Source organism: Mauremys reevesii, linkage group 7 (assembly GCF_016161935.1).
Source record: "Mauremys reevesii isolate NIE-2019 linkage group 7, ASM1616193v1, whole genome shotgun sequence".
Taxonomy (NCBI): Eukaryota; Metazoa; Chordata; order Testudines; family Geoemydidae; genus Mauremys; species Mauremys reevesii.
The window spans coordinates 85300817-85328128 of record NC_052629.1 but is presented as its reverse complement, the minus strand read 5'-3'; the positions used below and the strand labels follow the sequence as shown (position 1 = coordinate 85328128).

The window sequence follows — 27312 nt, the reverse complement described above, 5'->3', positions numbered from 1 at the left end:
ACTAATCAAGGTTTGGAATGAGAGCAAGATATAGTGCACCTGCTACATGTACAACATTATTACTCATACTGGTTATTGTTAAGATGAATTTTCTTCCTGTTATACATTGGCCACTACTAGGACAAAGAAATGTTTTTCTTCTTTCCTTTTGGCATCAGCTTGACTTGAACTTGGAATATAATCGTGGCTGCTGTGGGGTGGATGTTTTTATTTTTATATTAAAAACTTTAAAGCATAGGAGTTTCATGACTCGAGTAATTTTTTTTAAATGGAAAATGAAAATCAAGTGTTCTAGCTGCTAGTGAATTCATCAACCCCAACAAGAGTGATAGATTTAGTTTTCAAAATGTCAGGGGATTTAAAAGAAATAAAAACGAAACAATACTGGTGCAAGTCTGATTGTGATTTTTCTTAATTATGGATTCAAGATAAAAAAAATCTTCTGGCTTATTTTTATTTTTTAAATAATTATAATAAAATAATCACTTTCTTCTCCAAGAAAATTAAAACCAGCCAAACAATTTTTGATTTTGACATTATTAAAAAGCCTATTAGGTTTCAATTTTCATAGGTGCATACTAACAGTACCTCGGGCTTTTAATGCGCACATAATAATATTCAATTCAACTACATTCGTTGCTCAGGTCAAGCACTGTCATATTATTGTTTAATTAGACTGGAAATTAAAAAAAAGTTGTTACTGTAAACTGGCTTATTACTAAGGAAAAACAGTGATTCCAAAGTGAAATACCTTTATGTATTTGAAATTTAAATAACTATACAAATAAAAAAAAATAGTAGCTATGAAGTTGAGAACTTTTCATATTTCAACAAGCTCCTTTCATTTACCAGTTGTCCAGGAAAAATAAGTCTAGTATTAGTGATTAGGGTTTTCTGTACATTTGTATTTATGAAGCAGCTAAGCCAAATGAGGACTGTGCAAATTCCTATTGAAACAAACAAAAACAGAAAAAGAGAAGTAATCTGAAATCGTGTATTTGTGTTAAGTCAGAATCAATATCTTTAAGGTGTAGTTATCTTTATTTAATCTGAACTGTCAGTCAGAAGCCCCCACCATTAATATGAGATTGTCCCTTTATATTGCTTGCATCTGAAAAAAGCTAAAAGGGTAAAACCATGTTGGTAATATAATTGTATTAGTTTTTCACACAGTTTTACAGTTTAAGATAGAACCAACTTTGCATTTTATTCCTAAGCATTTTAAAGTTTTCTGTGTCTGTTTTTTACATTTTTCCAGTAATTGAACTATGGCTCCTATTCTAAAAAGTGACATTGTAAAAGTCCATCTTTATTTTTTCTTAGTGAGTTCCAGTGAAACTTTCTTGGTTTACCAAAAGAAAAACGAAGTTCATCTGCTCGAAGCCTGATCTGAATTCAATGATTTTCCTGATCAAGGCAAAGACTTAGAGTGAACCTGTGCTTTTTACAGGTCATGGATTTTAATTAGTAATTAAAATGATTTGAGCCAGATTCTGGTTGTAGTTACACCAGTGCAACCCCATTGCCTCCAACTTGCAATTGAGTTGCGTGGGTGGGTGGCTGTCTCTTGGAACTTAATTAGCAATTCTGCTGATGTGCAAGCCAGAATAACATTCTCACAGCTGTGTTTGCTTTGCAGTGTTAGTATGAATAAAGTAATTAAAACTTACAGCCTGATCCTGCAATCCTTATTCATATGAGTATTGCAATTAAACCACTGGTTAAGCCCATACTTTTGACACTGTTATAAACTCACATGAATCTGAAAGTACAGGTGGTATTGGGTCTGCCAAGTGAGCAGATGCTGTTTTTTTTACATAGTGATTTTTCAGACTAGAACTACATTTTTAACCTGATTAAAAGTTCATAGAATAGGTATATAGAAAAACATAATTAAAAGGGAAAGGATATAGTCATTTAAAAAAGGAACAGGAATGATCATCTGTTACCATACTTAAGTTTTAGTATAATTAATAGGTAGTGGTTAATAATATGCTCCTACAGGCAATGTTTTCAAGCAAGAAAAAGCATTAGGATGCTTTGCCAAGATGATTGGGTTGCCTTCCATTCTTATCTCATCCATACGCGAACGGATATAACGCGTGTTGTTGGATTTGCAGAATGTGTCATCTGTGATTGAGGTTATGTTGTTAAACTGCAAAGCAAAACAAAACAAAGATAGTTTGAAAATGCTTCAGCATCAAAACCTAGATGAAAGTATCTGACTCTTACCAATAATTAATTATGGCTCTCATTTTTTCTTGTTTTTTTATTTTGTTGTTTTTGAGTTTAAATCTTAAGTTTGTTTGTTTTTAAGGCTTCTGAAGGGTTTATTCTATGGGTGCAGTTATTAACCAGTAATTTTACATTGGTACTGAAATCCAGTACATTTTGTTGACAAAAGTTATTCTATTGCTCATTGTGGCCGGTGACTGCCCTTGAAATAAAGAAACAAACAGTGTTTATAGACAAAGTAGTGACAAATTCCAGTGTTGCATTTACAATCAGCCACTAAACAGCTTTTGTGGCTAGGAGACCTTCTATTTTACTTTATTCTGAATAATTATTTGAAGTCTCAACTACTTTATTGCTTTTTAATGTTTCAAAGATAGGATGAGCACATGTGCTATGGTGCTAAATATATTTAGGTACATGTTTGTACTAATGTTTAGTTTTCAATGGAATGTTTTTGGACAATGGTAACACAACAACTGTGTGAACCAAATTGAAAACGAATAATGAAAGAAAGCAAGAGTGGTCTTATTTTATCTAAATGATTATCTGTGCCCTTTGTTGTACAATATTAAAAAAATACTTTGAGACCTGAAGGTGCAGAACACGCAGACTCTCTGGTAAGTTAAGAGGTACAGATTCCAGTGTGTTGTGTGCTAGATAGAGATATGACAAATTGGTCTGCTTCTGTAGAAAAAAGGAGAAAAAAAAATTAGTGTTGATTTTCCTTGATTACACTGTCAGTAGTTCAGTCCCTCCTGTGCCTGTCTACATGGGCAGCAGGTATAATAGGCCAGGAGAGACTCATTCTCTCCTGGTGCTGCTGCTGGACCCCTGTGGGGTTTGGCAGGAGAGGTTTTTGCTTTATTATGCCTCATGCAGGTTCCAGATTGGCTGAGGAGGCGGTATGTGGTATTCAACTTCCTGGGTTCATCAGCAATCTCCCAGGACTCCAGAGAGATTACTGATGAACCCAGCAAGTTGAGTAGCACATACCGCCCCAGAACCTGCATGGGGCATTTCAAAAGCTTCTTCTGGATGAGACGCTTTTCCCTGGGGTGGCTTGGAGTATGTGGATGGGAGTCGCAGTGGGCGGGTGAGGGGAAGCTCAGGGCTTAGGCTGACCTGGGGCTCCTCCGTTCAGAGGGGCACTCAGGTCTCTGGCCGCGGGGGGAACAGAGCCAGGGGCTCCACCTGTGGCCCATGCCTGTTTAACAATAGATATCAGCATTTTTCTTCTGAATACATACCTTAGCTAATATATGTCCATAAAGCCATCCTGTTTAAATGCTCTTTTGTTGGAAGTACTGTATGTAATATGCTAATACAGTGGCTCTCATTTTTCCAGACGACTGTACCCCTTTCAGGAGTCTGATTTGTCTTGTGTACCCAAGTTACACCTCACTTCAAAACTATTTGCTTACAACATCAGACATAAAAATACAAGTGTCACAGCAAACTATTACTGAAAAATTGCTTACTTTCTCAATTGTACCATATAATTATAAAATAAATCAATTTGAATACTTACGTTTCAGTGTATAGTATGTAGAGCAGTATAAACAAGTAATTGTCTGTATGAAATTTTAGTTTGCACTTGCTTAGCTAGTGCTTTTTATGTTGCCTGTTGTAAAACTAGGCAAATATCTAGATGAGTTGATGTACCCCCTGGAAGACCTCTGTGTACCCCTGGGGTACGTGCACCCCTGGTTGAGAACCACTGCCCTAACATACTAAGAAATTGCTTGAACAGGTTTCGTTACATTTTTGAGAGATTGAAAAATTTAATAAAACAAGTTCTGTTAAACTTCAGGCTTTAATGCCATAGCTTTATTTAAGAGTATTTGAATATGGCTGTGATTAAAATATCCTCTAGTGTTAACTTTTCTTGTGATTGTAATTATATTTTGTTGTTGTTCGTTGTTGTTCTGTTAATGTTTTCCCTCACTTTCCATAACCATATTTGTAGCTGAATACCAAGGTGGGCTACGTCCTTCTTGTGGTGAAGAATTTTAGATCGTGACTGGTGTGAGCAGGTGTCATGGTGCTTTCAGTGACTCTTCTATTTTGAGTAATCTCTTTTTGCCATATATCAACATGTTTTTCTGGGTTGCTGTGCCAACAACTTGACATACAAATTCACAATTAGAACCAAATGAAGCCCTGTTTAGTTTAGTTACATAATCACAGCTTATTATGTAACAATGTAATAGCTCTCCATAGCTACAGAACTATTTCCATACAAAAAATTTAAGGTGAAGTTAAGGCTACAAGTATTTTTCACTAAAAGCCTTATTGGGATTGTTAGGATCCTACTAGTAAGCCTGAAGATGCTTAGCTCCATGTTCTCACTTCTCCTACCTGCATTTCCCAGACTCTTAGGATACTCCTCAGAATTCCCAGTATTAGTAGTTGACTAGGTCCCAGGCAAACCAAAATAAGCTACTCAGGCCTGGGGTGAACCAGTGGAAGCTCATTGAAGATTAATAGGCCTCCTGAGTCATGGGGGTAGCGGAAAATTGTCCTCTGTTGCAGATAATCAGATTTTCTTACAAAACCCTCTTTCTACAGAACTCACATGTATAATGCTGGAGGAGAGGGGTACTGAATAAGAACACAGGTAGCTGTGGGAAACCAGAGTGTCATTTTCCTCCTTTCTGTAGCTCATCTGAGGTGTGCAGGAAGGACATTTCCGCAGGAAGTATCACAAGGCTTGGAGAGGTTGTTGGTCCTCCTCAAATCTTTTAGTATAAAAACTCTTTTAAGAGTGTCTTATTTCGGAAGTTCTTGTCCAATTCACTTCCTAGGTGTGTTTAAAAAAAAAATAATTCTGCCTTGGCCCCATATCAACCAATTTGGAGACCAAATGTACTTTTTTATGTGAATTTTAGAAGTGAGGAGGGGCAAAATTTTATTTAAAATTAAACTAATTTGCATCATTAACAGAGCATTGCTGTTGTTCCATATACCTTAAATAAATAGCATACTGTTTTAAAAATCTGAAAAACCTCCTATACCTATGCTCAGAGGCTTACAGTAAAGTTTACAAATATTTAACAAACACTACATCTATGATAATGGTTATTTATCTAATTTTATGTAAGTTACTCCAATTTTTATAACCTCTGTTACTCACCTTGAAAGCATTTGCTTTGATTCCTCTGCTCTTAATTCTGTTGTAGTTTGCATTAAATGTAATTAGCTTGGGGGGCAGAACTGGAAGTTTCATCAATTTATTTTCAGCAAGTGAAAGTTCTTCTAATAACAGAAGCTTTGAAAAGGCACCATCTTCAATTTCGTCTATCATATTTCCAGTTAAATCAATTCTTCTTAACGTAGCTTTATATAAAGGAAACAAAAACCCGAATATTACATTTATTTTTCATGGTGTGTAAAATGCACTAAAGCATAATATACTCCTATTATAAGTGGCTCTTGTAGAAATGCTTATAAATATGATTGCATTATAAGTCCCTGTTTTCAGTTTCTTATAACTTTTTAAAACTTTAATTGTTTGGGCTAAAATTCTCCACAAATGCCTTAGGCTGAAAAACACAAAACAAAACAAACAGTTCAGCCAAGAGCAAGGCTAGGGAAAAATAAGTAGTTTTGCCCAGTTAAAATTATGTACATCAAACCATTTCATTGAGAAGCTCTAGTGCAGGGGGTCAGCAACCTTTCAGACGTGGTGCGCCGAGTCTTAATTTATTCACTCTAATTTAAGGTTTCGCGTGCCAGTCATACATTTTAACGTTTTTAGAAAGTCTCTTTCTATAAGTCTATAATATATAACTAAACTATTGTTGTATGTAAAGTAAAAAAGGTTTTTAAAATGATTTAAGAAGCTTCATTTAAAGTTAAATTAAAATACAGAGCCCCCCGGACCGGTGGCCAGTACCCAGGCAGCGTGAGTGCCACTGAAAATCAGCTCGCATGCCACCTTCGGCACGCGTGCCATAGGTTGCCTACCAATGCTCTAGTGTCTCCATCTTTTAGAGGGAAACTTGAAATTTGGCACAGAAGTTGCCCGGGTTTTAGGGATGTGCCTCTTGTCCCTGTGAAAATCCATCCAAATGTGGTCAAGATATAAGCATCTGAAAAACTCTCAGTTCACATATATTCACTAAAGGTTTGTAAAGAGGCTAACAATTAGTGACTGATCCACACAGAGAATAAAAGCCTACTATTTTTACTGGTTAGCTCAAGTGATAAGAGGTCTGTGCGGTGGATCTAAGGGTCCTGTTCCAGATGACCACCTATGTGGGGGGTCAGGAGGGTGCCACTTGATGTAGTTTCTGTTTTTTCTGTTTGTTATTTTAAAAAAATTAGGAAATTACATTGAAGAAAACTGAATAGTAAGGTTGCCAAGTTAAACGTTCAAAGTTTGGAAATGCCATAATAGTAGCTGCCTGTGTAACTTTAATTCAGTCCCCTTGATGTGTATGTTCACTTTACTTGAACACACAGATTCTAAGAGATTTATTCTATCTCCCGATAGGGTGAATATAAGTAAAACACGTCCTTCCAACAAACATGTCCTTCCAAATGTTAATTAGTCATTGAGGTTAAATAGGTAAATAAAAACAAAAGCAGTTTTTAAAGTCTGACAAAATCTCCTCTCTTTTCTCTCTACACTGTTGGCCTTAGAACTGTCACCATTTGATTAGTTATCTAGTCATTATCTCTTTCAGCCAAGAACATACTTAAATTTCTACGGTCAAAGATAAGCATAAGAAAAAATAATAAATAAAATAAACTTTCCAGGCCTTCTTCATATTTCCGAAAGAACCACAAAAAGGAGCAAGCCCAGTTCTTAAGACAAATGCTTTTAAAGTCACTTTCAACAAAGAAGAGAATAAATAATACTGCATATGAACAAAAAGATGGACTTGACAATGTCAGAGAAATCTTAATTTGTAGAATTTCTTTACTTTTGAGAGCTTGGTATTTAATTTAAACATTTAGCATTGCATTAACGGTGACACGCTTAATTTTAGTTAAGACCAGGTTTCTCTGCTGTATGTTCCTACTAATTAGTTAGGGAGAGCAGGGCAATCAGCACAGAAAAAGGTCTGAAGTAATAAATGTGTATATTTTCTTTACCTCTGTGAATTCCTCTTGATACTTTCTGGTTTCTTTAAGACAACCCAGATTGAGACACAATACTACTTATGTGGTTCATGGTATTTGTGAGTTAGGGTAACCAGACATCCCGATATTATCAAGACTGGAAGCTTTGTAATATATGTACAACTATGTCCCCCTCCTCTCCGCACGCCATAGGTTGGGCTTAGCTAGGTTTTCAGATTTGCTTTTACAATTCCTTTCTAATAGTAGGGTGTTACATATAACACATATTAAGGCAATGGTGGAATTCAACAATGAATATGAAATGTATCTTGTTTTGGTATTTCCCCCTTCCCTCCCTCCCCTATATGCAAGGAAGAACTTAACTTTAAACTATAAGCACATATCACCTAATTAAAAAGATTAAAGTCTAAATATGCTTACGAATATCAGCAAAATCTGAGACTGCCACTCTCTTTATTTTGTTGAATCGTGCGTAAAGATAGGCTGTTTCCTTTGGCAGAGGGGGAATAGCAATAATATCAATTTCTTCACAGTATACCGATCCACTTAAACACACACACAGCAGACAAGTGGGCAAATCTGCAAACAAAGAATTTGATTGTCTTGTGTCAGTACAAAGCTATAAGATTGGCAATCAATCTTTAAACTAATACAAAAAATAGAATTTCATTGAGTTAAGGTTTGTCTTTCAGGATTTTATATATTTGTTCTCAAGGTAGGATCAAAAAAGACATCATAGTCATCAAATCCTTTCTCTTAGACATCCCTTGTATTGAGAATTGCACTTTTCTACTTACACATTCTAGCTTCCTTTTTAAAATCTATTCCTGAAGCACCATTTATCACAGTTACTCAACTATGTTATTGAATTGGTTTGAAATGACTACAACTGTATAAGCATTCAGTATAACTGATTGTAATGTCACTTGCCTTCCTTAAAAATGATTGCTTTCAAAGTGGAAGTTACGTTAGAAAAAAAATCTTAGAAAAGCAAAAGCTTTCACGTGAACCAGTCAGAGAGTGAGACCATAAATTACCCTACATCTTATGAGCATGGCCTGTGTGCTCTGTGTAAGCAGAACATAAATACTTCAAGTTTCTTGGATCCTGTGGCAGATTAGAAGTTGCTGGCCAGTTTGATTTACATTGAAAAATATAGGCAATAAATTAATTTATTAAATGAAAAAAGTGAAATTAATATTCCAATAGTTTATTAATTGTTTTTACTTTGTCACTGTTGATTTAATCTCCATTGTGCCAAAGATTTTTATATTAACATAACTGCATTTTAGAAGTTTGTATGGGAAAGTTGAAGGTTTTGTTGGTTGAGTAGGGAAATACTTGGAGCTTTTGGCTTGTTGGGAGACATTTTGGGAAATGAGAGAAATGTCCAAATGTGTCTGCTAAAATAATTAGCAGTGAAATACTTAATGTTGGTGTTTACTTTATTTTTAGGCTTCAGATATCTCATTTGATGTAATGGGGCAGGTTGTGCCTTTGACCTTTTGTTTCAGATATACTGCAGGCTCAGGATGAAAACTATCAATTTCTAATTGTTTCATGTTTTCAAGGGCTGGGAAAGACACACAAGAATAGGACAATATTTGGATTCTGGAGCACAATTCTGCAGCAAAGGCAGAAGGCAGCAAAGGATGCTAAGGCAAATTGCACATTCATGAAATCATGGAATATTCAAGCCTTGCCTCAAAGTTAATGTTGCAGCTTTGAATTCAATTGTGCTTAAACTTCTGTTTGTTCTAATCTCTAACTCTTTGTGGTATTGAAACCTTTAGTCATCTTCCACATATATCTGGGTATAGTGCATAGGAGGTACTTGTCTTTTTGCTATCCACCTAACAAAGAACAATTGGCAGTTTCTAGAACAATTGGCAGTTTTTGATACCCATAACTAATGAAGTCTTGATGAAATGGCTGCTAGGTATGGGCAAGCTGAGAATTGGTAAGCCTTCAGTTATTTCTTTCCATTGAGAGATTCCTGGGGTTAATACTGGACCCCATTCATTAGCCTTGCATTCAGTCTTTTGCCAGTGATTTCAGATCTCTACCATTAGACTCCAATTGCTCATTTTGTATGTGAATACAGGAAATAGTGAAATGGTTGGAGAATCATTGTCATCAGTACACCATCAACATTGCATGATTCTTTCATTGGAGTTGGAGGGTGCACTAGCTTTGCTCACTGTTGGATGAGAACTAATTGGCAGATGATTCATTTCAGAGCATGTTGGCTGGCTGGGGAAATGTCTGTAGATGGTGGAGGCTATAATTGTTCCTTGATTAAAATGTTTTTAACTTGAGGGTCTTGTTAAATCATTGTTTGATCCTGGCTTTCTAGATAGCAGTCGTACCCAAGAGTGGTTTGTTTTATTTAATTTATTTTTGACAAGAAGATGGGGGCTTGAGGTGGAGGTTTTATTATTTTTTATTTTATTTATTTTTTTCCTTTCACATGTGGACCACACCATAGTTAATTACAGAAAAGCTGTTTGTGGGGATACACTTGAAAACTACTGGGAAACTTGAGCTAGTGGAGAATGTAGCTGTGGAAACCTTAACCATGATCCTTTTGTGGAGTGTATTGTGCCCAATTAATTTGGCTTCTACTTAATTTCTGGATGCATTTCAAGGTATTGATTTTAACGTATAAAGCTCTGTTTAGCTACAGTACAGACATATTCTGCTCCTCTCTGAAGTTGAGGTGCTGAGAGCAGATCACTCTCCATAGAAGTCTCTCTACTTTTTCACTTCACTCATTGTCTGGCCATGCTATAAGAAAGATAGCAGGAAATAGATGTGGTGTAATTAGAGTGCAAATTTATTCACTGAAGATATCTGAAAGAACCCTGCAATAAATTGTATAATGCAGGTCATGATTATTTCCATAATCACTTCCACATAATCCACAACGTGGTCCCAACCATCCTGTTGTGGGGCTAGAAAAGGAGAGGGATTTTCATGCTGTTCCAGTTGTAGAAGTCCCAACATTCCCTCTTACACAGGTCCCTTAAGGGATCCTTTCTTTCAAATTCTTTGCCAGACCATTTTATCTAATAACTGTATCCGTTCTATGATGATTATCTACACTGGATATCTGGCACAATTATTACTTATGAAGTTGTGACATAATAACCTAATCCCTACCCCCAAACTCAAACACACACAGCCTACTGGGTCCCAGACCTACTGTGAGGAAGGCAAAAAAATTCACCCCACCCTGTTTTGGCCAACCTGGTGATGAGGGAAAAATACCTTTCCAGTTCACCTAGAAAAAGGGCTACTAGAGTAATGCCCACGGCTGGCTGTATAGAAATCCAATTCTTTTGCAAATGTTATGGGTGGGTGAGTGGGAGCTGCTAGCCTGATCCAGGTAAAAAAACAGCTTCTCCTGGGCTGTGTGGGTTCTAAACACGCTCATTACATTCCAGTCTGCAGAAAGGGCAGTGACCCCTCCCCTGACCTGTCCCTGTCCCCCCCCTCACCTATTGTTGAGAGAGAGCCCTTAAAGGGTAATACCTCTACGTCTCACCATCCTGCCAAAGACTCACCACATACAGGCTGCGGTGAGCGCATTTCACTTCAACATGAATTAGTCGACTTATTTTTTCCTGATTGTCTAGTCCATATTGTTAGCTTTATTATGCTTTCATTTGGCCATTCAATATGTGTGTTTGCTTAGAGGATGTCATAGGAGCATCAGATAAACTGGTCTGCATGTATTCAGAATGTATCTGGAGCTTCTTTAAAATTTCCACCCCAGAGTTAGCAGAAATCCCACCGAGCTCATGAAAACCTTGTTTATAAATGAAAAGATGAATGCTATATGCAGTTGTCTTTCACTGAACTCTTATTTTTTTAATGTGAAATATTTTATTTTAGAAAGCTTAATAATGTAACTTTTCTATAACTTACTTGTATCTTTGGTTGGTCGTACTTTAGGTACACTCTCATCTCTCTGCAGTTCCAGCTGTATGTTAGAGTCAGGAGAAACAATCATGCCATCTTTTCCCTGTAAGAACAAAGGTAATAAAATGGAGTGTTCATTAAAGGCAAGCCATTAAACCAAACCATTAAAGGCAAACTTAAATATTGTACTACGGTTTAAAATATGCTGCTTACTATTCTTATAATGAATACTTCTAACTGAAAGGAATCAGAGAAAAACATTGTTTATTTCATGCATTTGGACAGCATTTGATATATACCCAGTTTCCCCTTTTGTTTGTGGGTTTCGCACACAGAGAGGAGAAAGAAAAGTATTTCTTAAATAATAGGAAAATGTTATAAAACAACAAATAATGAGGAGTAGGAGGAGAATATGGAACAGGAGTATACCTGAAACTGCTCTTAACTTAATCTTAGAAATTGACTAGATTTCAAATTGGCATCAGCATTCAAAAGACTATTTGCAAATAGGTAACAATCCTAATACACTGAGGCCGTCTATATACATAAATAGTCTCAGTAAAATAAAATACACTTCTGAATAAAATGTCAGTGAGAATTTTTCTCCTGAAACATTGAACATGCTAATATCTTTTATCAAGTGTATATAAACTTTACTTTCCAAACCTATCCCCTTGCAGATATTTGCCCCAGTTCAGCAAGGTACTTTAACCTGGTGGCTAAGTGTATGTCATTCCCTCAATAATGACTAGCTGACATAGAGGAAGACAATGTATTATTGCTATTAGTTACTCCATTAGCTTAGGTGGTAGAGGTCTTTGTATTGTATGTAATGGTTCTAACTCTGCTGATGGCCAAAGTTTGGCCCAGTGTGGCTAGCCATTCTTAAATTTGTTTTTCCCTTTGCTTTTTTAAAAATGTAGGAAATTAAACCACAAAATACAATACTAAAGGAACATTAAGGTTGCAGAATGAAGCACCCAAAAGTTAGGAAATGCTAATATTAAGGTTGCCTATGAAACATCAGTTGTGCCCTGTTGTGTATTTGCATTATGATACGGTCTTTAATTATATGATCACATACTAGTTTTTCTACCAGACTCCTGCCTTATTCAGTTCACAGGATGGTCCTTCGCTGGCAGTGAATCAGTTTGTACACTTCAGATTCTTAAACCTTGGGTCAAGTGCTGTAGCTATCTTTAGAAATCTCACATTGGTACCTTCTTTGCATTTTGTCAGATCTGCAGTGAAAGTGTTCTTAAAATGAACAATGTGCTGAGTTACCATCAGAGACTGCTATAACATGAAATGTATGGCAGAATGCGGGTAAAACAGAGCAGAAGATGTACAGTTTTCCCCCAGGAGTTCAGTCACAAATGTAATTAATGCATTACTTTTTTAATGAGCGTCATCGGCATGGAAGCATGTCTGTGACTGAAGCATGAAGGGGTATACGAATGTTTAGCATACCTGGCATGTAAATACCTAGCAATGCCAGCTTCAATAGTGCCATGTGAACACCTGTTCTCATTTTCAGGTGACATTGTAAATTGTCATTGTAAATATGAAGCAGGCAGCATTATCTCCTGTAAATGTAAACAAACTTGTTTGTCTGAGTGATTGGCTGAACAAGAAGTAGGACTGAGTGGACTTGTAGCCTTTAAAGATTTACATTGTTTTGTTTTTGAGTGCAGTTATGTAATAAAAAAATCTACATTTGTAAGTTCCACTTTCATGATAAAGAGATTGCACTACAGTACTTGTATGAGGTGAATTGAAAAATGCTATTTCTTTTTTTATCATTTTTACAGTGCAAATATATGTAATATAAAGTGAACACTGTACCCTTTGTATTCTGTGTTGTAAATTGAAATCAAATATTGGAAATATAGAAAAACATCCAAAATATTTAATAAATTTCAATTGGTTTTCTATTGTTTAACAGTGTGATTTAAACTGCGATTAATCACGATTAATTTTTTTAATCGTGATTACTTTTTTTGAGTTAATCGCGTGAGTTAATGGCGATTAATCAACAGCTCTTCTTTTATACTGATAAAACTGCATCCAAAGTAGATAGTTTTGCTGGTTTAATTATACCAGCAAAACCCACCTAGTGTTAAAAGTTTTGCTGGCATATTTATGTTGATTAGGAGTGTGTGTGGGGGGAAATCCTACCACTAGCTGACAAAGCTATGCTGGCAAAAGCCATAGTGTAAATGCAGTTACATGAGCAAAAAAACCTCATTTGCTGATATAAACTCTATCTCCACTAGCCAATGTAGCTATACCAGCAAACCCTTTCTAGTGTAGACAAGGCCTCGGTTTCAGTCTTGCTGCTGCTGTTTTCTGGTAAGTAACCTCTTGCAGAGCCTAAGACTATGTCTTACACTACTGCGGTAAGTCGACCTACGCTATGCAACTCCAGCTATGTGAATAACGTAGCTGGAGTCGATGTACCTTAGGTCGAGTTACCACGGGGTCTACACTGTGGGGGTCAACAGGAGAAACTCTCCTGTCGACTTATCTTATTCTTCTCACTGGGGGTAGAGTACAGGAGTCAACTGGAGAGCGATCTGTAGATTTGGTGGGTCTTCACTAGACCCGCTAAATCGACCGCCAGTGAGCCGATCTCAGAGCGTCGATCCCGGCTGTAGTGTGCATGTAAGTTCCCTTCAAAGAAGAACTCATTGGTGGTTTCCACAGGAGACAGGAAGTTTATCAGCAAAACAGTGAAACTGATTATATACAAAATACTGTCAAATACACAAAATTAAGCAAGTGGAAGAGAGGCTTTATCTTTAATCTTTCAGTTTTATTTTACTTAGGTGTAAATTGCATCAACAGTAGATAGAATCTGTTCAGATGGAAATTGAATTTAGAAATATAATATAACAAACATAAATTTAAAATTGATGCTGCTTTGACATTCTGCCCAGATTTATTAGGTGTGAACTCCATGATCTCTGTTGTACCTGAACTAAGGGTTTTTTGGAATGCTGCCTTCATAGTAATGTAAATGTAGTGATAGATCTTGATCTAAGAGATATGGGTGTTCTTCTTTGAACAGTCATTGCTACATAACTAGTTAATTTGCAACTACATAAGAATGTAGAATTGCTCCAGGGATTTTATGATACATCAAGTCTGAATTACATATACTTAAAAAAAAAAAAACTTTATGGGGCAAATCTTTTACTTAGCAACTGGCACAAGTAGTTGGAGAGAGTGCTGAAATGATGTAAGACAAGCAGTTACTGCCCAACCAGGCCACAGAGTAACTGTGAAACAGCAGTACAGGTGACAGTTTATTGTAATGGCTGCAGTAGGCTCTATGGCCTCTTACACTGGGGCAAGTTACAAAACATTCCATTTGTGAATACCTGGAGGATGAAGTGTAATCACTAGCAGCCAGCATGGATTTACTAAGAACAAATCATACCAAACCAGCTTGATTTCCTTCTTTGACAGGGTTATTGGTGGGGTGGATAGGGGGAATGCGGTGGACATAATATACCTGTACTTCAGCAAGGCTTTTGACACAGTCCCACATGACATTTGATAAGTAAGCTGGAGAAATGTGGGCTCAGTGGGAATACATTTAAGTGGATACAGAACTGGTTAAACAACTGCATAGAAAAAGTAATGATTAATGGAATGATGGCAGGTTGGCAGGAGGTTTCAAGTGATGTTCCATAGGGATCTTTTCTGGGTCTGGTGTTTAACATCTTTATTAATGAGCTGGATGTAAGAATAGAAAGCATACTGATCAAATTCACTGATGACACAAGGCTTGGGGGAATTGCCAACACTTTGGAAGATAGAGCTAAAACTCAAAGGGATCTTGATAACTTGAAGAAATGGGCTATACACGACAAAATGAAATTTAACAAAGACAAAGGTGCTAAACTTAGGGAAGAAAAACCAAATGCACAAATACAGAATGGCAGATAACTATCTTGGCAGCAGCACTGCTGAAAAGGATCAGAGATTTGTGGTGGATCATTACCTCAACCTGAGTCAGCAACGCAATGCTGTTGCAAAAAAAAAGAAAGAAAGAAAAAAAAAAAGTGCAAATGCAATTGTAGGCTGCACTAACAGAGGCATAGTATGCAAATCACCTTGGGAGGTGATAGTACTGTTCTACTTGGCTCTGGTTTGGCCCCAATTGGAATATTGTGTCCATTTTTGGTCACTCATATATAGAAAGGATGTAGAGAAACAGGAAAGTATCCAAAGGTACTTGTAGCACATAAGGAACTATTTTATTTTTTTTGTTGCAAGGAAACATTTGTCTGTGGAAAACTGTTTTGATGGAAATAATGACCAGCTACATTCCTAACACTTTACTATGCAGAGTGGCCTACAGTAGACTTTCAGTTTAATTATATGCACTGTTTATATGGATTTTGATTTGAGCATTTGAATCAGTCAAATACATATCTACTGACATTTTCCCTATTTACATATATGCCTTCTCATTTTGCTTTTTGGTCATGAAGTACGGTAGTCTCCTGCTTATGAAAATAATTTTAAAAGTACATATCATCTGATGCTTTGCCTGCTTATATTAAGCTTTAGTCTTTTCAGTAATTTTGTAAAGGATGTTGAATTCTTAGGTAGCTATCAGTTGTTCATACATCTAGTTTAAGTGATCGCCAGTCCTTTCGTTTGTGTAAATCAGTGTTTTAATTGCAAAAAGACAACTATTCTTTCATTACTATGGTAACCAAATAAACACCTGATATAGAAATTATTCACACAAATTTAGAATAAAGCAAAGATCTGTATGCTTTAGGTTAACAGCTGAACTATTTGAAGAAAGATGAAATGAGAGGAATTAATGTAAAAACAAGTAAGATAAGACTTGATTGTATAATTGCTGCAACCCATAACTTATACTGATTGACTAGAGGTGGTAGATGAGTCATTTCTAGCACAAATAACAGAAATATCCAAAACACAAGATCTGGTAATAACAGGGGACTTAACTATTGAGACATCTGTTGGAAAAGTAATATGGCAAAACACAAAATTTCCAATAAGTTTTTGGAATGTATTGTTTCAGAAAACAGACAAAATAACCAGGGGAACAGCCATTTTAGACTTGATTCTGACCAACATGGAAGAATCGGTTGCACATCTGAAGGTAGAAGGCAATTTGGGTGAATTCATTCATTCATTCATTCATGCCCGTCACCCCAACCGGGGTATGGGCCGCCAACCACAGATCTCCATAGTCTTCTATCCTGGGCCATTCGCTCTAGCTGGTTCCAGGTATAGCCCATTTTTTTGCTATCAACCTGAAGGTCGCGTCACCAGGTATTTCTTGGGCGGCCTCTTTTCCGCTTGCCTTGGGGGTTCCACTGCAGTGCCTGTCTGGTGATGTTGGTTGGCTGCTTGCGTAAATTTGGGTGAAAGTGATCGTGAAATAATGGATTTAATGATTCTAAGGAAAGGAAGAAGCGAAAGTGGCACAATAAAGATTCATAGGTAGAATTAATAGAAAATGGACTTCAAAAAAGCAGACTTAACAAACTTAGAGAACTGGCAGGTAAAATCCCATGGGAAGAAAATCTAAGGGATGAAGGAGTTCAGGAGATCTGGCAGTTTCTCAAAAAGGCAATATTAAAGGCATAAGTGCAAGCCAAAATATGGAAAGAACAGGTTAAAGAATATTTAGGTAAGTTAGATATATTCAAGTTGGGCAGGACAGATTAAATTCATCTGAAGGTACTTAAGGAACTAACTGAAGTAATCTTGGAAACATTAGCAATTATCTTTGAGAACTCAGAGGACTAGAGAAGGGCAAACGTAGTACCCATCTTTAAAAAGGGAAACAAAAAGGACCGGGAGAATTATAGACCTGTCAGCTTAAGTTGGACACTTGGAAATAAATATAGTGGAACAAATTATTAAACAATCAGTTTGTAAGCACCTAGAGAATAATAGGGTTATAAAGAATAGCTATCAGGGATTTGTCACAAACAAATCATTCCAAACCAACCTAATTGTCTTCTTTGACAGGGTTGCTGGCCTAGTGAACGGGGGGAAAGCAGTAGATGTATATCTTGAATTTAGTTAGGCTTTCCACACAATTCCATATGACATTTTCATAAGTAATCTAGCGAAATATGGTCTAGATAAAATTACTTTAAGGTGGTGCATGAGTGGTTGAAAGTTTGCTGTCAAACTGGGAGGGTGTATCTAGTACAATCTCGTAGGGGTGAGTGCTTGTATAGTACTATTCAATATTTTCCTTTTAACGATTTGGATAATGGAGTGAATAATATACTTTTATAACCCCATGCTCAGAGGGGTTGCAAGCACTTCAGAGGAAAGGGCTAGAATTTAAAATGATCTTGACAAATTGGACAATTGATCTGAAATCAACAAGATAAAATTCAGTAAAGACAAGTGCAAAATACATCCCTAAGGAAGGAAAAATCAAATGGGGAATAACTGTCTGGGTAGTAGTACTGTAGAAAAGGATCTGGGAGTTATAGTGGATCACAAATTGCATGAGTCAACAGTGTGATGCAGTTGTCAAAAATATTCTGTGGTGCATAATATTCTGTGCTGCATGAACAAGAGAGTTGTATGTAAGACATGAGCGGTAATTTTCTCATTCTACTCAACACTGGGGAAGCTTCAGTTGGAATACTGTGTCCAGTTCTTAGCACCACTCTTTAGGAAAGATGCGGATAAATTGGAGAATGTCCAGATAACAACAACAAATGATAAAAGGTTTAGAAAACTGGACTTATGAGCAAAAGTTTTAAAAAAAACCAAACCAAAACAAAATCTTGAGAAAAGAAGACTGAAGGGGGACCTGATAACAGTCTTCAAATATAGTAAGGCTGTTATACAGGATGGTGATCAATTGTTGTCCATGTCCCCTGAAGGTAGGAAAAGCAGTAATGGGCTTAATCTGCAGCAAGGGAGATTTAGGCTAGCTATTAGGAAAAACTTGGTAATTATAAGGGTAGTTAAGTTCTGAAATAGGTTTCCAAGGGAGGTTGTGAAATCCCCATCACTGGAAGTTTTTAAGACCAGGTTGGACAAACACCAAACAGGGATGGTCTACATCAGTGGTTCGCAAACTAGAGCCGCTGCTTGTTCAGGGAAAGCCACTGGTGGACTGGGTTGGTTTGTTTACCTGACGCGTCCGCAGGTTCGGGTGATCGCAGCTCCCAGTGGCCGCGGTTCGCTGCTCCAGGCCAATGGGAGCTGCAGGAAGCAGGAGTAGTCTGAACAGAGCTATGAGATTTGTATTTTAGGTTGACACTTTGCACTAAATCTTCCTTCTTGTTAAGTACCTGACTTCCTGAGCATCAGGATTGACAGCAGCATCACGCACAATTGGTCATTAGGGAGGTGCTGAGGATTGATGTAATGCACACTTTCTTCTCTATTCTCCTCAGCCCATACAAACGGAGTATTAATATTGCAATGATTCCCTACTGTTGCTTGGTAGGATACAACCACTCAGAGCTATTACAGACTATAAGTTAAAAAACAAAAGCTCTATTATATTACAATTGGTTGTGTGCCAGCTCAAAAGAACTGCTATGGTTTATGATATATTACATGTATGGTACATACTTTCATGAAAGTGTTTCAAATACTACTATAACATCAAAACAAACAAACACAAATCCTGAATTAAGACTAACTACATGCTGATTTTCAATCTTTGGCTCACCTTGTTGTCTGTTGGACATGACATGTTCTTTTGAGATCTCTGAAATACCTGGGCACACCAGGGTAAGGGATCTAAGAATGGTGTGTCAGCCATCAATTTTGTGATTGCCTATATTCTCTGGGTTTCTCAGACCCTTAATTAAAACCATAGTTAAGAATCCTTTTGTGATTTTATTTTTGTTTTGCTTCAATTTTTAAGTGATCCGCCTTTTCCCTATCATTACAAGAATTTTCTGTAAAATGTGTATACATGGATATGACAACTAATTCATTCATAACGCTTGTCAGGTTTTTAAAAGATTATATAACTAATTTATAATATAAATGAAATACCTTTTTCTTTATTGCATCCTGGGATTTGTCTTCATAATCTTGTTTAAACAGTTCTTCAAAAATGTCTGTATCATACTCATAAAGACTGAGTGACTCTTGTTGAATTGGTGGTACTAACTTCACCAAAGGCGCAATGAAAAATAAAAAAAAAATGGTCTGCAAAGTCGTCATTTTAGCAGAGAAAATGAGTCTGGCTTTTTCTGAGCTGGAGAAGAAATGGTAGTGTTGACTATTGAGAACACTTTCTTTGTGACTGGAAATAAAAATGCAATCTGTCAAAACAATATTTAAAGCCTAGAGGACTTGTTGGCAGGGGTTTCTAATGCATAAGAAACAGGGATCAACTTTTAACTCTTAGTATTCTTTAATTAGATGTTAGCCTTATAAAAATCTGCAGTTAACAGCAAAAGATATATTAAGAAGTAATAAATAAAAGCTTACTAGTTTCCAAATAATGAGGGCAATGCTAACCTCATTGCAGTCACTTACATTTAGCAAGATATCATATTTCTTTCATTTTTGTTTGATAGCCAGAAAATTTTGTTAAACAGTATTTGAAATACTTGGCATGCATGTGGTTAAATTGTTAAAAACAAAAAGACCAAGTCTTATTTAGAAGTTCAAAATAATGATTTTCAAAGCTAATTTAAATTAAGAAATTTGTAGTCTTTTGTCTATGGAAACAATGGATTTGAAAATGAACAAAAGAAAAAATGCGTATATTTTTTTTTTAAATTGAGAAGACTTCATTGTTTGTACCCTTACTGAAAAAATCAAGAAGTAATAAGTTTCTAAGTTAACATGAAAGGTTTCTATTGTACTTTCCCAATGAAATTGATATAGTAGTTACTTTAGTTAAAACTGTTTTAGATGAGCTGTGGATTAAGATGTTTTCTTAGAAAAGAACACCTACCGTTGTAGCAGAGTTTGAGTTCTCCAGTGATTTTCTTCAGTATAGATATTGTTATCTATGCATTAATCCCACACGGCTGAATAAGAGAATAAAGCTGTGGTTTATTTCCAAGATGCTGAAATGAATACTACTTCAGAGATTTGTCAGCCTTAAAACACTTCCCATGAGGTAAAGAAGGCTGTGCTAGCATTCTTCCCCTGGGTGAGAGGTAATATTCTGGAGCAGGGGGTTGTACTCAGACTAATTTTAATAAGTGGTAAATCTGTCTAGTTCCTCTAACTTGCAATATTACGTACTAAAACTGGTCATATTCAATGTGTATTGCTCTACCATGCCTAATCATTTCGCCTCTTTTTAGTAAATAAAATATTAATTTATTAAATGAAGACCTATATATCAAGTCATGTGTTTTTCATTTTGTCTAATATTTTAGCTAAGAGACAAAGCAGCTGCTTTCTGATTGAGACAAAGATAGGCCCAAACATATGTATTCTATATTAGTCACATTTATGAACAGTAAAATGTTGCATTACAACTTGTATTTAGAGAAAGTCCAAGTTTTAAGCATGAAATTCAAGTTTGTCAGCATTAGCAGATTCAGACTTCTTCTGTACTATCGATTTTGTTACTTTCTCCTAGTGATATTAGGGTTAAACACAAAAATATACAACTTATTTGTTTTTAGGATGCTATATCTTATAAAGTGCAGTCTGTTAATTCAATGAGGTATGTATTTTCAGTGACGTCTTAGACAACGTGTTAGATGTTTTTACAATGCATGTTTGTTTTGGGGAAAATTCTGTGTTAGTAATTTAGGAATTTTTAGTAATTTGCATCAAGACTTATGATTTAGATATGAAGTAGGAGCACCAGTTTTCTAAATGTCTGCTATATATCTTCTTTTGTCCTTTTAATTCTTATATATTTTTGGCAGTCAAGATAAATGGGAACCAGATGACTGACTTTAAAGTTTACAAAGTTGCTTTTTCGAGTCTTTAAAAAAACATACAGCAAAAAACCCGTATTTGTCAAAATAAAGTTATATTCCCCTTTTCATTTAGACTACCAGTTTTCTTGGAAGCTCTTGAGAATATACCACTGAACATAAAGGGTGAACCTGTTAGGGATGGAGGTGACACATTTTTGTAATTACTTTATTGTTAAGAAACCAGATGTTTGTCCTGAAGCTCTCACTGAGGAAATGAATATTTTTATATGCAACATCTGCTGCTTTTAAATTTCTGCAGTTTATAGCCATCACCACTCAGAAATGTGATTTATTTTTGAAAAAGAAGTCTGTTGACTTCTTTCTATATGCAAATGAGGCAAAATGGCCTAGCTATGATCTCAGTTGTCATACCATAATCACATTCCTAGTATGTTATGAAACATAGGCTGGAGTCGGAGCATCTTGAATCAGAATCACTGTTATAACACAAAGTTGAAATAACTTTCAGGCTGAAGTCAGGGATCACCTTTAATCCCTTTGTGCCTGGTGGACTTTGTTATATTGTCTTGACCTCATAGGTTAATGGGCCGGATTGGGGTCCTTAGCATTCTAAGGTAGACTGCTGCTAGTGGACCACTCCACTGATTTCCCTGTAGGAGATAACAATGTTAGGTCTTCAGTAATCAATATGGTGACTCTTAAATGCCCTCTCCCTTTACTCCACCTTCACAGTTCACCTTGGTATACAGATGATCTGTAACAGAAAAAGTATGATGGGCAGAAGCTAAACACAGAATCTGTGGAAATGGGACTCTGAATTGGAACAACTAAAAGTAAAAAACATTTATTCCACTGTAGGTTTATGTGCTCACAGTGCACTTGAATTGGAGACTTTTGCTAACAATGCAATTGGGGTGGTGCATGTGCCCTTTACATCTTCATGCTTGCAACTAAGGGATTAAGGGGCAGGACCACTGTGACTCTTTCTCATTTCCATCCCACCAGCTGTGTTAAAGGGTGGAACTTCCAGTTCTTCTTCAAGCAATAGTCCCTGTATGTATTCCACACATGCGTAAGCATGCGCACCATGTGCCTGAGTCCAGAATTTTCTTCAAAGCAGTGTCCATTGACCTGCATATGCGCAGCAGCTCTCCTCATGCGCCCAACTTAGGGTATAAGGCATTTTGGTTGACATGTCTCCAGTTCCTTCTTACTACTGCCTTACTACTGAGTTGGAATTGTGTCCTCTGTCTCTGTTGCAGGACTTGTAAAAATTTAATTAGAAATAATGTATATCTTAAGAATTTTAGTTAGTATATAACTAAATAACGCCCCCTCCTCTCCTCTACGCCCCAGTCCTGGGACTATGCCCAGGGTCCTGGTATTCAAACACTGTGTCTCCTGTTCTCGCTCCTTGTCCTTCAGTGATGAGTATCACTGATGCTTCTTCTGTCTGGGGGAGGCACATAACTCTGCTAAGTGCAGTATCTGCAAATCCTTGCCACCCAGAACTGGAGAGGCCCATGAGCTCTGACTGAAAAGACTCTAAAAGACTCAGGATCCACCCTGTGATCACTGGGGATTTAAACTCCAGTCCCCTAGAGGAAATACTGTAAACAGCCCTTTCAACCACGACTACCCCCTTTGTGTAGCTCAAACTCCCAGCATCCACCTGAACCTCTTCATAAGTGACAGAGAATTCAGAGGTCCTGTTTCTCGCTCACTCCAACCTTTCCCAGCCACAGCCCAGAGGACATTTTTGATATACATGTCAAGAACCATGTACCACCACCGCTGCCACCTACTGCGCCTCCTGTCATCTTTGGAAGCTGTCTTACTTTCTTTGCCCACAGTTGGAACAAGATCACCAGTTGGGTTCTGGAGATTATCTATCAGAGATTTCCATAGAGTTTCTCTCCTTCCCTCCTCACAAACCATCTTCCCGATTCCCCTTTGGGGATCCCTTTCACTAATTGATTCTTCAGTAGGAGGCAGAATCCCTGTTACTCTGAGGGGGCGATAGAGAGCATCCCACCTCAGTACTAGGAGAAAGGTTCTACTCACCATATTTCCCAATTACCAAAAAGCACGGAGGACGGAGACTCATCCTGAATCTTTGGCAGCTCAATGTCTTTATCCAAAAGTTGAAATTCATGATGACACCACTGGTGTGACAGATTTCTGTTACCAATCTGCCTGAGGCGTCAGGTGATTAGGCTGAGGCCCACAGGATCTTTTGGGGAGGAGATGACGAAACACACCAAGTGTCTAAGTTTTAAAGCTTTATTAATAATAAAATAAAATAACAGCAGAGAGTGATGGGTGCTCCCCACGTCACTCAGAGGAAGGAAGAAAGCATTAGTGCCCCAAGCCCTAACCCACTTTCATACTCACACAGACACGACCCGAGGCTGGCCAAGCCTGGGTGTAATGTAAGAAGAAGAGCGGGAGGGGTGGACGGGAGTTCTTGCCCTGGGCCCAGGTTGTCTGGGGTCCGCTGCAATCTCTGGCTTGCTTTGGCTTTCAGGAGGGTTTTTAAGTCCCGGGGGCCTTTCGGGGTGTTGTCATCCATGGCCCTCTGTTCCTGGTGCTCTTTGTACCAGTCCTAACCAGCTCGCTGTGGCCTCCTCAGCTTCCCAAAACACACCGGCTCCAGAGACTTTGTCCCCACCTACCCTGTTGGCTTTCACTGTTTCATTCGCTCTCCCTGTTCTCACTGCTGTCTCTGCAGCATGGCTCAACTTCGTTCTCTTCTTCTCACCGCTTGTCGCGCTCATGACCTTGGACCGGGGCCAGTGTCTTATCTTCACATGGAGCTAGCTGAAGTGTCGAGTTAACCCGTTCTCTGCTTTTTTCTTCCTTCTGCCTCTTGGCCTCTCGCTCCCTGCAAGGGAATCTTCCATTCTGCACTCATACCTTTGATCTTCCCCCACCTCCCTAAAATGCCTTGCGATGCTTACAACCGTGTTAGCAACATACAATGCTGATCTGCTTTCCCAGGGGACTCCCTGAGGGAGGGAGTCTTTGGGCCTGTGACACTGGCACCTATAATCCCCTCCCTTCAGGAGGAAGTGTAGTTTGCAGCTCTCAACATGAAGGATGCATATTTTCCTGTGGACATTCATCCATCACAGAGGAAGGTGCTACATTTCATGGTTGGCCAGCAGCATTACCAGTTCCACATCCTTCATTTTGGATTCTCAACAGCATATAGGGCATTCCTGAAAGGTTTTGCTGTGGTAGAGTCCCAGATTAGATGTCAGGGATATACAGAATTTCCATACCTTGGATTACTGTCTCCTTGTGGGCCAATCCCACCAAGAGGTTATATCAGCAACAATTTCTTCAGCAACTCCTTGCCACCTTAAGTGTTTGCATAAATGAAGACAAGTCTGTTTTGTCACCTACAAAGACAATAATTTTATAGGCGCACTGCTGGACTCAATGTCTGTGAGAGCATTCCTCTCCAAAAACAGATTTTATGCGATGACCCACATGATCTCTCTCATCACCTGCAAACCTCAAACCATGGGACATCGGTGCCTCTCCCTTTTAGGCCACATAGTCGCGTGTACCTCTGTGACATCTTTCCCACAGCTCCACCTGTGGTGCTTACAAATTTGGTTCCACTTGAACTACTGACTGAGCAGGGATCGTAGACTCCAAAGTCACCATTCCCTCCAGAATTCTCACTTGGTGAGCCAACCCAAACTAAGCCTCCCATGCCGAGGGCAACCATCTTGATGGATGCCTCCTGTACAAGATGGGGCGCTCACTTGGACTGCTACACTGCTCTGGTACATGGAGCCCCCAAGAGGCCAGGCTACATATAAACTTACTGGAGCTAAAAGCAATCTGCCTGGCGTGTGAGGCCTTTCTTCTCTCAGACACTCACTCCACGGACAGATAATGTCAGACAATATCACCACAGTGATTGATATATATATATATATATATATATATAAATAAACAAACAAACAAACAGGGAGGAGTGAGGTCTCGTCCCCTCTGCCTGAAGCAATCAGATTTTGGAACTGGTATATCAGAAATCATATCACCATACAGGCCACATACCTCCCAAATGTTCAGAACTTCCTGGCAGACCTACTAAGCAGGAGCTTCTCTGCAGACTATGAATGGGTGATCCATGACAGTCTTAACCACCATATTCGCACAGTGGGGAACTCCACTATGGGACCTCCTGCCTATTAATTTCATTTGGTGACCCCTAGTTCTTGTATTATGAGAAGGAGCAAATACTACTTCCTTATTTACTTTCTCTACACCAATCATTATTTTATAGACCTCAATCTTATCCCCCCTTATTCGTCTCTTTTCCTAGCTGAGAAGTCCCAGTTTTATTAATCTCTCCTCAGACGGAAGCCGTTCCACAATTCTAATAATTTTTGTTGCCCTTTTTTGAACCTTTTCCAATTCCAATATATCTTTTTTGAGATGGGACGAACACATCTACACACTGAATTCAAGATGTGGGCATACCATGGATTTATATAGAGACAATATGATATTTTCTATCTTATTGTCTGTCCTTTTCGTAATGATTCACAACAGTCTGTTCGCTTTTTTAACCGCTGCTGCACATTGAGTGGATGTTTTCAGAGAGCTATCCACAGTGACTCCAAGATCTTTTTCTTGAGGGATAACAGCTAATTTAGACCCCATCATTTTATTTGTATAGTCGGGTTTATGTTTTCCAATGTGCGTTACTTTTCCCAGTCACCCAGTTTTGAGAGATTCTTTTGTAGCTCTTCATAGTCTTCCTGGGACTTAACTATCTTGAATAGTTTTGTATCTGCAAGTTTTGCCACCTCACTGTTTACCGCTTTCTCCAGCTCATTTATGAATATGTTAAATAGGACTGGGCCCCTGGGAAAACATTCTGAAAACTGACCATTTATTCTTGAAAATCTAAGTACGCTATATCCACTGGATCCCCCTTGTCCACATGCTTGTTGACCCCTTCAGAGAATTCTAGTAGATTGGTGAGGCATGATTTCCCTTTACAAAAACCATGTTGACTCTTCCCCAACAAATTATGTTCATCTATGTGTCTGACAATTTTGTTCTTTATTATAGTTTCAACCGATTTGCCTGGTATTGAAGGCAGGCTTTCCAGCCTGTGATTGCTGGGATCACCTCTGGAGCCCTTTTAAAAAATTGGCATGATATTATTCACACAATTCCATTTCACAGAACCCCTAACGATGTCCACATGCCCTCCTATCAAGGTCTTGTATTTCAGATCTCCACTCAGGACAGGGGGAAAGTCAAGCACCCCAACCCAAGCCCACTCCACCTCAAGACCTGGCGTTTGGATGGGTGATGGACATAGAATGCTTATGCTCCACCTCTGTTCAGGAAATCCTGACCCAAAGCAGGAAGGATTTTATTAGACTCTGCTATCTAGCTAAATGGCAGTGCTTTTCAGCCTGGGCGCATTGCTACCAGCATGCACTTGATACCGTGGTCATTGTAGTTATCTTAGACTGTTTTCTCTTCTTAAAGACCTCAGATTTTGCCCTCAGTTCACTGTGAGTACACTTAACTGGAATTAGTGCCTTCCTCTCCCCGATGGAAGGATGTTGTATCTTCACACTCCTAACCATGGCTCGATTTATGAAGAGCTTGATCAGAACCTTCCCACCTGTCATTAAACTTATGCCTCAATGGCACCATAACCATGTACTTTCAACACTCACAGGCCCACCATTTGAACTACTGGTGAAATGTGCCATGACCCACCTGTCCATGAAGGTGACATTCTTAGTAGCCATCACTTCAGTGAAAAGGATCAGTGTGCTGGGAGCCATGAGGACAGACTCTCCTTACACAGTATTTCACAGGGAGGCTTCCCTTAGGTTACACCCCACATTCCTCTCTGAGATTGTGTCAGAGGTCCACATCAATCAGTCAGCACACTTGCCTGTATTTTTCCAAAAAAACCCATGCTTCCACTGCAATATATCTGCAGAGTGGCAACTTGGAGTTCCATCCATACTTTCATGTCACATTACGCTCTAACTCAAGCAGCAACAGTTCAGAGGAAGAGTTCTAGGATGTAAAATACTGTATGCTAAGGGCTTCAACTCAAAGTATTAGATATCAGTATTAGACATAGCCGCTGTGTCCCTCTGAAAAAATTTCT

General features: G+C 38.0%; 2 protein-coding genes across 5 annotated transcripts in view; one reads left to right on the top strand and one right to left on the bottom strand.

The window, feature by feature from the left end:
- LOC120368618 (centromere protein P) overlaps positions 1 to 27312 on the top strand; it is a 331679-nt gene that overhangs the window by 55194 nt on the left and 249173 nt on the right. The gene's annotated exons all lie outside the window — the stretch shown is intronic.
- OGN (osteoglycin) lies at positions 538 to 20359 on the bottom strand. 3 transcript variants are annotated; one of them, XM_039480856.1, is made up of 7 exons: positions 20198 to 20359; positions 19285 to 19556; positions 11254 to 11350; positions 7744 to 7902; positions 5369 to 5571; positions 2824 to 2919; positions 538 to 2155 (listed from the first exon to the last, which is right to left on the bottom strand). In XM_039480856.1, exons 2-7 carry the CDS (start codon positions 19453 to 19455, stop codon positions 1985 to 1987), a joined length of 897 nt encoding a protein of 298 aa, XP_039336790.1. In that variant the 5' UTR covers positions 19456 to 19556; positions 20198 to 20359; the 3' UTR covers positions 538 to 1984. The 3 variants fall into 3 exon arrangements, with proteins under 3 accessions (XP_039336790.1, XP_039336789.1, XP_039336791.1); XM_039480855.1 differs by having other exon boundaries at positions 19285 to 19537; XM_039480857.1 differs by having other exon boundaries at positions 19285 to 19489.

Coding starts and splice junctions, on each gene's coding strand:
- OGN (XM_039480856.1), bottom strand. CDS start 19,455: ATGACGACTTTGCAGACCATTTTTTTTTTATTTTTCATTGCGCCTTTG. Junction 2,920..5,368: donor TCAAAGCAAATGCTTTCAAG/GTGAGTAACAGA, acceptor TTTTTTCTACAG/AAGCAGACCAATTTGTCATA. Junction 2,156..2,823: donor TGCGTGTTCTGCACCTTCAG/GTCTCAAAGTAT, acceptor TTTGCTTTGCAG/TTTAACAACATAACCTCAAT.